Source organism: Leptopilina boulardi, unplaced genomic scaffold (genome assembly GCF_019393585.1).
Source record: "Leptopilina boulardi isolate dan_hultmark-lab unplaced genomic scaffold, ZJU_Lbou_2.1 LbouV2_310, whole genome shotgun sequence".
Taxonomy (NCBI): domain Eukaryota; kingdom Metazoa; phylum Arthropoda; class Insecta; order Hymenoptera; family Figitidae; genus Leptopilina; species Leptopilina boulardi.
In genome coordinates, this window is record NW_026137875.1 from 6076077 (window position 1) to 6090536 (window position 14460).

The 14460-nt window shown below is 23.5% G+C and overlaps 3 protein-coding genes across 7 annotated transcripts in view; 1 reads left to right on the forward strand and 2 right to left on the reverse strand.

Moving 5' to 3' along the window:
• Positions 1–14460, forward strand: part of LOC127283610 (uncharacterized) — a 37547-nt gene that overhangs the window by 8577 nt on the left and 14510 nt on the right. The gene's annotated exons all lie outside the window — the stretch shown is intronic.
• LOC127283565 (FHF complex subunit HOOK interacting protein 2A-like) lies at positions 72–12741 on the reverse strand. 2 transcript variants are annotated; one of them, XM_051308525.1, is made up of 6 exons: positions 10752–11113; positions 8558–9679; positions 5702–6152; positions 3744–4107; positions 3129–3629; positions 72–483 (listed from the first exon to the last, which is right to left on the reverse strand). In XM_051308525.1, exons 1-6 carry the CDS (start codon positions 10794–10796, stop codon positions 372–374), a joined length of 2595 nt encoding a protein of 864 aa, XP_051164482.1. In that variant the 5' UTR covers positions 10797–11113; the 3' UTR covers positions 72–371. The 2 variants fall into 2 exon arrangements, with proteins under 2 accessions (XP_051164482.1, XP_051164483.1); XM_051308526.1 differs by lacking the exon at positions 10752–11113 and adding an exon at positions 12458–12741 and having other exon boundaries at positions 270–483.
• LOC127283590 (hexokinase type 2) overlaps positions 13057–14460 on the reverse strand; it is a 66643-nt gene continuing 65239 nt past the window's right edge. For all 3 annotated transcript variants that reach the window (XM_051308563.1, XM_051308565.1, XM_051308564.1), the window contains exon 7: positions 13057–14391. In XM_051308563.1, the coding sequence (XP_051164520.1) occupies positions 14314–14391 (78 nt within the window). In that variant the 3' untranslated portion in view covers positions 13057–14313. The remainder of the gene's footprint in view (positions 14392–14460) is intronic.

The window sequence follows — 14460 nt, forward strand, 5'->3', positions numbered from 1 at the left end:
TTTAATGTATAGATTTTCAATTTTTTTATTTACAATAACGAAATTGTGCACAAAAATTTCTATAATTTGTATAATATAAACATTTATAATAATTCTATTGAAAAATACATATTTATACATTCATTTTATGTTTTTATGAAAGTTATTATTACAGAATGAAATGCATTACAATATTTCTAAATAAAATTTTGAAATTTGTGAAATACTTACAAGTTTATATTTATGGGGCAATTACAGATGAGATTTTTATTCAAAAAAAAGTTTTTGAATGCAAATTTCACATGATATATGCCTCATATTATAGACTAAAACATTCTTCGCTATTCAATTATTATTTTAATTAAATACAAATTATATTTAAAATTCTTAAGTCAACATTTGATTGGCATGGAATGATGATATTTGACATATGCTATCGCTGCAAGTTCTTTGCAAAATTCTTCAGTAATAATCACACTTTCAAATAAAATATTCTCTATCGCTCTGAAATAAATTAACATTATGATGTAAAATTATATAGATTATTTCAATTAAAAATTGTTTTGACTGAATTCGTTTCAAATTAGACAGGATGAAAAATCGTCGGAGCTGAAAATAAATTTTTTTCCTTCGAAATATTATTTTTCAAAGTTTTTTTAAACGACAAGTATTTTTTTGTTTGGATGAAATAAATTTTTTTATGAAGTTACAACGAATTTAATTTTCCAATTCGCAGACAACAAAAGTGGTTTCATTTTTAAAAATGTAAAAAAAATGTCTTTTGATATTTTTCTATATTTTGCTTTGTTTTCGATATGTTTTGGAAAATTTAATTTGAATAGTAACAGTATATTTTTACTATAAATAAAAAGAAAAAAGAAAAAATGTCCATAACAAAAAATATTGCAAAACATATCGAAAACAAAGCGAGATAGAGAAAAATATCAAAAGACACTTTTTTTCATCTTTTAAAAAGGGACAAATTTCGTTAGAGAAATTTTTTTATCGCTATTGTATTTCATGGGAAAAATGTAATTTTTCTCTTTATCAAAATTTTTAAAAAAATATTTTTTCAAACACAAGTTAAATTCTTATGACAAAAAATTCTTTGGGGTGGGGTTTTTGAGTAATTTGAATTTAAAGGTTTTTGAATATTTTTTAATTTTTCTACCGGATTTTCAAAGAGGAGCAAAAACTCTTTCATGTCAAAAAAGAAAAAATTAAATATTCCGATGTGACAAAAAATTATAACACTTAAAAGATTTTTTTTTTCTCAATTTTAAGATAAACGAATATTCCGACTTGGAAAATTAAATTCATTGTAATTTCGTAAAAAAAAATTAATTAAAAAAAAAATGTTTATGATCAATGATTGAGAAGAAAAACTATTTTTCTATAGGTACAAATTATTATTATTTTTGATCTAAACAATTTTTTGCAAGGTTTCTTGATCACAAGACTCGTACCAAAAAAGTCGATGTTTTTAATTTAATTATATTCAATTAGTTAATAAGTACTTTACTTTAAATAACTAATGTTATTAGTGATATTAAATATATTTTATTAATTCCACAATAAGAATAATTCTATAGGAATATTATCAAGAAAATTTATTTCGAATATTTCAGAACCGAAGACGTGAATTTTAAAAATTTTAATTAAGTAGGACACATTTCTAAAAAAAATTCTTACAACAATTCAATTTTAGAGTTTTTCTTTGAAACTTTTTAAATAATTTAACTTTCAAAGAGTTATAGTTGAAATTTTTAGAAATAATTAAATTTCAAAAGATTTTTTAAAATTTCAGACAATAATTAAATTTTACAAAATTGAAAATAATTTATCAAATAATTTTAGACAACATATTTTAAAAGTAATTGAATTTTCAAAGATTTACAATTCAGATTTTTAAAATTAATTGAACTTCAAGTGATTTTTAATTGAAATTTTTGATGATGAAGAATTTATTAGAAATTACAGACAAAAATTGAATTTTTGAAGAATAGGTATAAAAATCATTTAAAATCATTAAATTTTGACCCCTATGAAGTTGGCGTCGAAAATTATTTTTTATCGGACCAAAAATATCAAATTATTTTTAAAAAGGTTTTGGGTCCATATAATACCTTCAAAAGTATTTCCCAAGGTATTATTTGGACCAAAAATCTTTTAAAAAAATTAAATTTACATTTTTGGTCCTGTGAAAAACAATTTTCTGCTCTGAGCGTCGACTCCAACTTCTTGGAGGTAAATTTTGAAAGAGTTACAGTTGACATTTTTAGAAATAATTAAATTTTAGAAGGCTTTAAATTGAAATTTTTGAAAATAATTGAACTTCAAGTGATTTTAATTCAAATTTTTTGAGAATTTCTGTTGCTGAAGAATTTCATTAAAAATTAAAGACAAAAATTGAACTTAAAAATTTTTTTATTGAAAAATGCTTTCAGATAATTTGAATTTTCGAAGAATATTGTAAAAATCATTTAAAATATAAAAAAAAAATTGAATTTCGAAAGAGTTATAATTGAAATTATTAAATTCCAAAAAGTATTAAATGGAAAATTTTAAATAGGTATTAAATTGAAATTTTTGGTAATTTTATTGGCATTTTTTTTTTAAATTATAAAATAGTTTTTTAAGATAATTAAATTTGTAAAGAATTACATTAAAATTATTAAAAATAATTAATTTAGAGAAAAATTTTAGTTAAAAACTTGTTAAATAATTGAAATAAAGAAAATCTGAAGAAAATCTGCAGTTTATACTTAAAAAGACGAATTTTGTTTAAAAATTTTGTAAAAAACAAGTCGAAAAAGTCGCATTTTATTTAAATAAGTCAAAAAAAGTCGTATTTTCGAAAAAAAAATCAGAAAAAGTCATATAATCCAAGGCCGGTGATTAATAATTTTTGGAAAAAAAATTTGTAGGCAAAAAATTAGTGTATTAATTTTTTGAGTGAAAAATATTTTTTTTTTCCAATCGTTGATCATAAACATTGTGAACTTTACCGACGTAAAAAAGCAACGTAACGTCTAAAAATACTTTGAAAAACAACATTTTGGAGAAAAAATTGATTTTCAGTTTCGACGATGATTTTGAAATTATAATTCAATTTTTTAATTTTATATAACATTCAAAATTATACATACGGATCGATGCATGAATCCTCCAGTAGTCTATGTCTTGTCTCTTTGAGAAGTTGCTTGTAATTTGGGGTTTTTTGCACTTCGCTCATCAAGTGTTTTACAACTCTTTGTAGGCAAATAAACAAACTTCGATTACCAGCAGTCAATGGTATCAGTGGATTTAAAAGAAACTCGTGTAGATATGGATGAGGTAACAGTGCTAATTTAGATATCACAATAGTTAATTGCAAATTGATATCGTGTTTTTGATTAGCTAAATTGTTGATTTTTTCCAAAAGCATTGACAAAAATGGACCCATATAAAATCGAGTCGAACCATGATCAGCTTCTGGCCTCGAATCAGAACTAGCAGAATCGTCCACTGTCACTGCTTCCAAAGGCCATGCAAATAGAGCACAATCTGCAAATACTATTGAATATTGTTTCTCCCAATCGAGCATATAACGTTCATATCGATTTGCTTCAAAATCTGTTTGTAGTTGTCTTGGTATCAGTGACAAGAAACTGTAAAAAAAAGTAGAATTAAAATTTAGTTTTTTAAAATTTCGAGACAAAATTCGAATTAGGAAATAAAAATTTTGAAATTGAAATTCAAGAATTATTATTATCTACTCATACCAATTGAGAATTCTGTGAATATTGCTTGGTGCTAGTGTTCGACTATGATTAATTCCACTTGATAAATCAAGTGAACTTTTCTTTTCTCTTTCTCGTTCATCTTCTTCATCACTCCAAGAAGCAATTGCACTATCAGCAGCACTATTGTCATAATATCCTCGATTTGTTAAGTACGTTAAAACAAGACAATGTAATATGTGCTCATTTCTTTTTTCAATCATCTCTTCAAACAATTTCAATGTCTCAACAGTCAGATCATCACTGTCGGTGCAACAATTGTCAATTAATCTATGCAAAACTGGCCATGACCAAAAATTCGGAATATCGGGATTTCTGTGCTGTCCAACCAGCCAGAAACTCATTTCTATAAAGTAAATAATTTTTAATTACACAAAAAGAAAGTAAATATTAAATTTTATTAATTTTCAAATTTTTAACTAAAACTCTTTTCTAAATTAATTATTTTTAAGAATTTTAATGAAACTCTTCACAAATTCAATTATTTTAAATTATTTTTCAATTAAAATTTTTTATGCAATTCAACAATTTTTTACATTTTAAAGAAAAAATCAAATAAAATTAACCAAAAATTTCAATTTAAAATCTTTTAAAATTTAATTATTTTCAAAATTTTCCGTCTAAAACTTTTTGGAATTTAATAATTTCAATTATAACTCTTCCGAAATTCAATTATTTTTATATTTTTAATGATTTTTATAATATTCTTCGAAAATTCAATTATCTGAAAGCATATTTGAATAAAAAAATATATAGTTCAATTTTTGTCTTTAATTTTTAATCAAATTCTTCAGCAACAGAAATCACCAAATAATTTCAATTTAATACCTCCTAAAATTTAATTATTTCTAAAAAATATGTCAACTTTAATTCTTCCAAAATTTAATGTTTCTTAATTATTTTTTATATCTATTCTTCAAAAATTCAATTTGAAAGCATTTTTCAATAAAAAACTTTTAAAATTCAATTTTTGTCTGTAATTTCTAATAAATTCTTCATCATCAAAAATTTCAATTAAAAATCACATGAAGTTCAATTAATTTCAAAAATCTGAATTGTAAATCTTTGAAAATTCAATTACTTTTCAAATATGTTATCTAAAATTAATTGATAAATTATTTTCAATTTTGTTAAATTTAATTATTGTCTGAAATTTTAAAAAATCTTTTGAAATTTAATTATTTCTAAAAATTTCAACTATAACTCATTGAAAGTTCAATTATTTAAAAAGTTTCAAAGAAAAACTCTAAAATTGAATTGTTGTAAGAATTTTTTTTTAGAAATGTGTCCTACTTAATTAAAATTTTTAAAATTCACGTCTTCGGTTCTGAAATATTCGAAATAAATTTTCTTGATAATATTCCTATAGAATTATTCTTATTGTGGAATTAATAAAATATATTTAATATCACTAATAACATTAGCTATTTAAAGTAAAATACTTATTAACTAATTAAATATAATTAAATTAAAAAAATCGAATTTTTTTGAAATGTAAATCGACTAAAATGATTTTTTTGCGCCGTAAAGTCAATCCAAGGCCTGGAATTAAATTTTATTTGTTTCAAATACAGAAATTATTGGTTGAAATAAAGTTTATTTAATTTAAATAAAAATTATTCGGTTCAAATAAATATTTATTTGATAATAATAATAGTCAAGTAACCGATTATTTGGAATCAAATAAATTTTTTTTTCCATGTACTTTACTAAAAAATATTTATTTTCTTTCCTTGTAAAAAGATGACTTGTATTTATTAATTTTTGAAATTATTGCTTTATGTAGTGAAAAAAAATTATTTAATTCAAATAAAAATTACTTAGTCCAAGTAAATATTTATTTGATAATAGTCAAGTAATCGATTATTTGAATAAAATAATGTTTTTTTTCAGTGTGGTAAAATAAAAAAATTATCGATAACTGATTGGAGAATATTTACCACGACTCAAATAATGGGATGTAATTTCCTTGAAGCATTTTGTAATTAAAGAAGTCACCAATACAACGTGATGCTCAGAAAGTGCTGGTGTTAAAATTGTTTCGAAAAATTCAATTCTTATTGTTTTAGCCACAATTTCGGCAATTTTTTGATGTGCTTCCTTTATGAGTTGATCACAAAAATCTAGCCACATAAAAAATGCTGCAACACGTCGACAACCGGGAAATTTTTTCTCACTCGTTAATAGAGGTGAATCTAAACCCCAAGTTACTTCAATGTCGTCAATTTCATTGGGAAAAACGTGAGCCGGTATGGCATTAAAGAGAATTTCTAAACGTTTTGATAGAATTAATGGAAGATCACTTTGAGCTATCGAAGTAATGAAGGATGTATCTTCCAAGGACGCTAATACCATTATTCCTTCGCATGCTCTTATTCGTACTGTGTTGTCCTGAAATTTGAAATATTTTTGAATATTTATTTATTTAAATTCAATCAAAACCAAGAAGTATGAATAAGTTTTAAAATTAATTTGTTAGAATTTTTATTTCATAGAATTTCATTAAGTAGAATTTATTTTTAGCCGAATTTTTATTTCTGTGAGTAATAAATTTTTATTTTACAAAAAGAATTTTTATTTCTATCCAAATTTTGATTATTGCTCTTTTCTACATTTGACAGAATTCATAAAACGCTGAAAATTTTTCTGGCAGATATTTATTCGAACATATAAAAATTCGTTTATAAGTAATAATTAATTTTCATGATGTAGAAATTCATGTTAGCAGGCTTTGAAGTGACACAATTTTTTAGTTTTTTACTACTAATTTTGGCCAAAAGCCACTAAATGCTACTTTTCTCAAAAAAATAATTTTAAAAATGAAAGAATTCAAGAATTTAAATTTTAGCGAATTTTTTTATTCCTAAAAGCTCTCCAAGTTGATGATTTATTATTTGCCGCGTGAACTACTGCTTTATATAATTATTTTTTACCCGAATTTTTATTTTTCAAAATAGCATTTAACACAATTTCTTTTTAAACGACATTTTACTCAAGTGGAATTTTTAATTTTTCAAATTTTTTTTGACAGAATTTTTATTTTACAAAATTTCTCTTTACTCAACCGTTTATTTTAAATAATTCTAATTTAACCGAAATTCAGACAATAATTGAATTTTAGAGTATTTTGAATATTGAAACCTCCATGAAGTTAGCGTCAACGCTCAGCGCTGAAAATTATTTTTCACGGGACCAAAAATGTTAAATTATTTTTTTTTTTAAGATTTTCAGTCAAAATAATGCCTTGAGAAATACTTTTTAAGTTATTATGTGAACCCAAAACTTTTTTAAAAATAATTTGATATTTTTGGTCCCGTGAAAAATAATTTTCGACGCTGAGCATCGATGCCAACTTTATGGACGTGAATTGAAAATGTTTTAAATAATTGAAATGCCAAGATCTTGATTAAAGATTTTAGAAATAATTATTTCAACAAAAAATTTGAATCAAAATTTTTAATAATAATTGAATTTCAGGAGATTTTGAATTAAAATTTTTGTAAATTAGAATTGCTGAAAATTATATTAACAAAATTTCAAACAGTAATTGAATTTTAGATAATTTTTAATTCAAAAATGTTTTATTTAATTGAATTTTTGAATAATTGGATTGAAATTATTAATTTAGCAAAGAATTTTAGATACAAATTTTAAAAATAATTGAATTTTGTAAGAATTCGAGTTAAGATTTTTAGAAATAATTGAATTTTTGGAGATTTTTAATGAAAATCGTTGTTTTAAAATATTGAATATTTTATATAAGCTTCCGATTCCAAGTTCTAGGATTTAAAAATTCGAATTGCTTAAAATTCTACTGAATGAGAATTTTATTAAATTAAAAATAAGTTAAATTAGAATTCTTTTCAAGAAACAGTTGGGTAAAGAGAAATTTTGTAAAATAAAAATTCTGTCAAATAAAAATTCGTTACTTTGAAAATTCCGTTGAGTAAACATTCGTTTAAAAAGAATTCTGTAGAAAATGCTATTTTGTAAAATAAAAATTTATATTAAAAATCATTTTTATAAAATAATCATACTCTCCTACCGTTGTGCCAAAAACAAAAAGTTAATCGAAATTTAACAATAGATATTTTTTTTTTTAAATAATCATGAGAAAAATAATGTTAATTTTATTCCTTAGAAATTTTCTTTCAATTTTTACGAAGCTGAAGTACGCAACGTTTATGATAAACAATTTTTAAAGAAATAATTTTTTAAAATAAAAAATTCTATAATAATATTTCCTGTAGTTTTCGTTAATCAACAAATTATAAAAAAAATATTTTTTAGGCAAAATATTATAGAATTTTTCATTTTAAAAAATTATTTCTTTAAAAATCGTTTATCATAAACGTTGCGTACTTCAGCTTTGTCAATTTTTTTTAGACAAGAACCATTTTAACGTCAAACTTAGAAAACTAATTTTACTTCATTTTAAAAATGCCTCTTTTTTCATAAGTTTTAGTTTCATCCAGATGTATATATAATTTGTTGAAAAACAGGATTATACTGGATCAAAAAATGATTTATTTTATTAATAATAAATCACAAAAAAATTACAGACGTTTCGACACCAAACGTTGGTGTCCTCTTCAGTGTATATAAAACATCATATTGAAAATTAGAGGGAAAAATTTTTAGGAAAAACAAACATGTTCTCATAAAGAGAACATGTTTATTAAATTAAAATTTACATGATTATATTTTTTGTTTCAAACCACGTGTGTAAACTCTTTTTTAATAGTTTTTTTTTAATTTTGAGGATATATAAAAAATAAATTTGATAAATTACTCACAGCACTGTTGATGTAACTTTTGAGAGCGTCTATCATCAGACACTTGGAACTTGGAGGATCTTCTAAATCACTCAATGGACTGTCTATATTAGTGTTTTCCTCACAGGAATTATTTTTCCTACTATCAAATTGTACCTTAACATTTTCGATGTCATTTATAATGGTGTCTACTATATCACAAGTCTCATCAGGTACATTACTTGAATTTTCATTATCTTGATTATCACAAGGATTTTCCATCGTTGAGGTTCCTTCAAAACTACATTTTTGTGAAGTTGGACTCGACGATTGTGAAGCATTTTCATTTGAAAATTCATTCAATTGACTAGATATATTGGAACAACTTGGAACATTTTCTGTATCATTTCTAATATCTCTTTGTTCCAATGTAATCTGTGAATTTTTCTCAACACTATTCTCCAAATTTCTGGAAATTCTTTTAGAACATATCAAACGTGCTCCACCACCACCATCACCACCAGCAAATAAATCTGGATTCACAAGTGTTATCGCTTGTGTATTGAGTGGTTTAAATAATGGATTTGATTTACTACATCGTCTATCGGCAACATAGGTGATATTTTGTATTTTATTTCTATCAGTGTCATTATTGTGTGTCGCATTACTTTCTCTATGAATATTTCTCGATTCATTGACAATATTTGTACAATGTGGATATTTGCAAACAAGAAAACAAAGTGCAAGTAAAAATTGTATTTCTTCATTTTCAATTGGCGACGCTCGATTACCATCGCAAATTTCAATAAGCCTTTGAATTGGTATAAACACCGCTGAATGATGTAGCAATGGAAATTTTGATCTTGTTAATAATTTTCGAAAAAATGCAAGACTCACTAATCTCATTCCTGGCGGTGATTCTGCACATGCTAATGTTGCTAATAAATCGAGTAATTTGTGTTGTATCAAATATTCCAAACATGAGCCAGGTTCCTCTCTATCTTTTTCCTCGAGTATCAATATTTCAAGGAGTCTATTTAAATGATGAGGAATTCCCGTTGATTCTATTGGTACTTTAGTGTCGGTTAAATGATCCGCATAAAAATTCATCAATTGCTTCCAATGATAAGTGAAATCTTGAAACGGTGTTGCTGGCGGAGCTATCTGTAATTTATTAAGGTCACAGGAAGTTTGCGAAGATTAATTTTTTTTTTTTGAAAATATTTGAATGAAATTAAATTTTACTGAAATAAATATTTTAAAAATAATTTACAATTTGGAGATAAATATAAAAATAAGAAAAATATTTGGTTTATATTTGTGTAAACAACAATTTTTCAGTTAACAAAATTGGATCCTTTTTATTAAAAAATAGAAAAATGTAAATTGCCTTAAATAAAATTTTTATTTTATTTGAGATAAAAAAAAACTCGTTAAAATAATCAGAATTACGTCGGTGAAGTTTACAACGTTTATGACAAATAATTAAAAATAAAAAATATTTTTAACGCGGAAAATAATAAATTACAAATTTTTTTTAAATAAAAATTATTTTTTTTTCAAACTCAAAAAAATTATGAATTAAATTTTATTTTTCGATAATAAACGAGCTTTACTGTGCAAATTATTTAGAAAAGAAAAAGACAATTTTTCAAAAATGAGCGTAAGAAGAAAAAAAAATACTTTAATAATGACATAAGGATGAAAGCAAAAACACCAATAAAATAGAAAATAAATAATTTATTTATATAAAAAGCAGTGTACATAAAATACATGAAGGGAAAATAAAATACGAATAATTCGAAAGCAACAATATAATCACACAATGAAAACGATGAATATATATGAAAAATGTCGATTCTAAAAGTGAAAAACACAAAAAGTGTCAAAAACAATAAACGTGAAAATACGAAGAACAAAATCTATAATATGAATCGAATAGAAATGTCATTGTTAAAAAGAATAATTATAAAAGAAACAATAATAATAATAAATGAAAATAATTATAAAAGGAACAATAATAGACTTTTATTATTTTTCTTGTACTATTTATTATTAGTGTTCTTTTTTTTATAATTATTCTGTTCAATAATAATGAAACCTTGATTTAAATTGACTGTACATGGTAGTCTTTTTAGTCATTAAGTGTATTATATTTATTAATAAAAATTAAATAATAAAAATAATGAGAGAGAACGCTTTTTTATGTTCATAATAATAAAATCACATAACTCACCACGTCAATAGCATTTTTTAAAGCAACCTGAAGACTGCTAATCATTTTTTAATATAGAATACTAGATGGAAAAATTTGTAACTTATTTTTTTTTTTATAAAATTAGAGCAAACAAGTGTAGGTAAAACTTATCAACAAATGACTTCATTATTATTTTCATTTAACTTCTCTTTTCTTAATAGCTTTGAGCTTTACTGTATTTTTATAAATAATATCACAGGTGATGTATATTGTTAAAAACTTGAAAGAAATTAATTATAACAAATTAAACATTGACATTTCGTCGATTCTGTATGTGTGACATATTGTTATTTTCCTTATCTCGAAGTCTAATTCGATATAACACTAATGTAAAATATCGATAAGTATCGATATAAAAAAGAGCGGCAAATTTTAGATTTTAATTTTCATTTATACGAAATTATTTAAATTTTATAATTTCCAAGACGAATTATACTTGTTAAATTTTATTTAATAAAAAAATTGTCCTTTTCTTTATTTAATTTTGTATAATTAATACGGAAATTATTATTCGAAAATGAAGAACTATGTAGCGATATATCGAATATAGATTTAGTTTAACTTTTTTTTTCAAGGTTTTATAGATAGAGCTACTTACTTTCAAATTTACATGATAAAACAGATATATATATATATTAAAAAAATCGATTTAAAAAGTAGAAATTTAAATATTACGTTTATCTTCATCAGAAAGTAAATATCAAATAGTAGAAAATAAAAATAGTATTTTAGAAATCGTGTGTTTTTAAAAATATTAAAAAAATAATAATTCTATATAATTAAATTCTAAATATTATATTTATATTTTTTAATTGATTTTTATAATTTATTCGCACAGGAAAACTTGTTTAAAATAAAACTTTTTAACGTTTTATTTATGCGTAACCTTTGGCAAGGTACCAATATGCAAATCAATTTTAAAAATTACTATCGGATTGTACAAACTTGACTTTTATATTTATATCAACTATATATTAATATATAACCGATTTGAAAAATTGGTGCTTTAATTATTATTAATTTTTTATAATATCGTTAAAATTTTTTTTATTATTGTTATATTTTATAATAATTATTATTAAAATAATAATAATAATAATAATAATAATTTTTCATTATTTATACTGTAAAAAAAATAGTATACGTGAAAAAAAGATTAAAAAATTGATTTTTCAAATGAAAAAAAAGTTAGATTTTCTTTTGCATTTTAATTTTCTTGTGAAAATTAAATTCTATCTCAATTATCAAAAACTGATAGGATTTTGATAAATTTTATTTTGCATTTTCAACGTGTACATAATTAACAACATTTATATATATATATAGTCTTAAATGTATATAAAACGTGATGAATCGTAATGATGCAGAGTTAATAATAATAATAGAAAATAATAATTTTTTACATCGTCAAAAGTATTTTAACTCGATTATATCTCGTAGCACCTGTATTATATTTCTTATCTCTTTGAGTACATATGACACTTTTTTTGTATAAAATAGAAGTTTTTGTACCTTCTCAATTTTCAAATAGAATATATATTATATATAATTTGCATTGTCAAGTCTGAAAATTCTAAAAGTATAATTTTTGCTCCATGGCAGTAATAACAGAATGTCACTTTTTTTTTTTTTTCTTATTTTCCCCCCATAGAGAATTATTGTCTACTTTTTCAAGGTGTACTCACCCGCTTAAATTTACGTAAACGACGTAACATGATGCAAAAATAAATTTTATTGTTTTGCGGAAGAACGTAGATGTAATAGAAACAGAAAATTTATTGAGCTTCTTCGCGATATTTTCTTCACTTAACTTGTACTTCATCTTATCTGAATGACAATAATATGAAGAATGTAGCAACACCGGGTTTATTATACTTTATCGTCCCTTTACTGCGACCGATTCCCTCTCCTCTGTGGTAGTTTACTTACAGTCACGTTGGAAGAGACTAATTTTATTTTTCAAAGTTAAACTTATCAGATCACTCTGACTATATAGTTTGGAAACTTTCTAATTTCCACATATTTTAATTTAAACACAAATTACCTTAAAATTCCTCCTTTTTTTCCAACGAATATTTACGGATTTAAAAAATTACAAAAAGTATGAATTTTCAAAATTTTTTTTCAAAATTTGCTGATATAGGTTAAAATATTTTTTTTTTTTTTTGTAAGACAAAAGATAAAATTATTGTAGGCCTTTTTTTTTTGTATATTTAATTGTATTTGAAACAACATATTCGTTGCAATTTTAACGGAAGGGAAAGTATAGGAAATTGAATAAACATTTGTTCGTTCGAATAAATCTTTGTTCATTCCATTTTATAAGATCTACGCAATATTTTTCTTCAATTTTTTTTTGTTGTATAATGTCCTTTTCAACTACATTCATTCATTATTTTTTTTTTTTTTTCATTCAAATTGACGCGTTTTATTTTTGTTGCATCTCAACAATTAATTTGAGGTAAACACTGCAAACTTTGACATCAAACATCTGTCACTCATTCTTCTATTTACACACAATAATCTCCAATTAATTTAAATCGCACTCGGAAATTTGATCGAACTTGATTTTTGGAACTGGTCCAAAAAAAAATAAAAAATAAAAAAAAAAGTTCGATCGTCCAAGTTGATAATAATGTAGACTGCGTAAGTGTCTATTTTTCTTATGCATAAATATATATATATTTATATATTTATAATATCTGACTCGACTATTCTTCTAGAAATGAAACAATTTTTTGTTTCAAATACGCGCGTGACGATGATAGGATTTTTATTTTGACAATAAAAAACAAAAATATCATTCTTTAGATCGGATTTTAGCTGTACAAGTAGGCAATGTCTTTTTAAAAGAATTTATTTTTCGATTCTCCATTCTTTTATACTAGTCAATAAATCGTCTAATTGCGCGCTATTATAATTGTAATTTACAAAAGAATTTTTTTTTTTTTTTTGCAAAGCATCTAATTATTGATATAATATATACTTTAAGAGCACTGCTCTTGATTTTATTCGATTTTATTATTTTCTTCTTTTTTTTTCTTTGTAGTGCTCGTTGGCAGTATTTATTGCCCAATGTAGTTGCAGAGAATCACTATAATATTGTGATACTTTCGTTGATTCTATATTTATTTAGAAATAAATTATTATTTTATAATAGTGCGAGATTGCGGTTTTTTTTTTTTTTTTTAATTACACCCACGATTCGTATCAAAATAGTTAAAAGAACACGAAACATTTATTTTGAAGGTTCTAGAGAACAAAACAATTTGAATTTGCATCGAGCACCTTCAAAGTTGAAAACGCGATTTTCGATCAATTTTCGTTAATTGAATCGAACAAAGCAGATTTAATTAGTTGCCGAAATATATTCGAGGTCGTGTATAGTAAATTTCAAATTTACAATCAGCTATTTAATTGGGACTAGCCCGCATTGGCTACTATTTTTTTTGTGCTATATGTACAACAGTGTCTCAATTTGTATTTAATTATACATTTAATTTTATTCTAATGTGTGGGTAATATGGCTCCGTTATTATCTTCACCGCTTTTGTGATGCAACTGCGGCGACAAGCGCAGCACCACGACCACTACCATCCTCTGAAAGCATCAGATCGAACTGCAAAAAAAGAGAAATTTTATTTTTATTAATTTAATTTTATCATATTATATTCAAATTTTGAGAAAT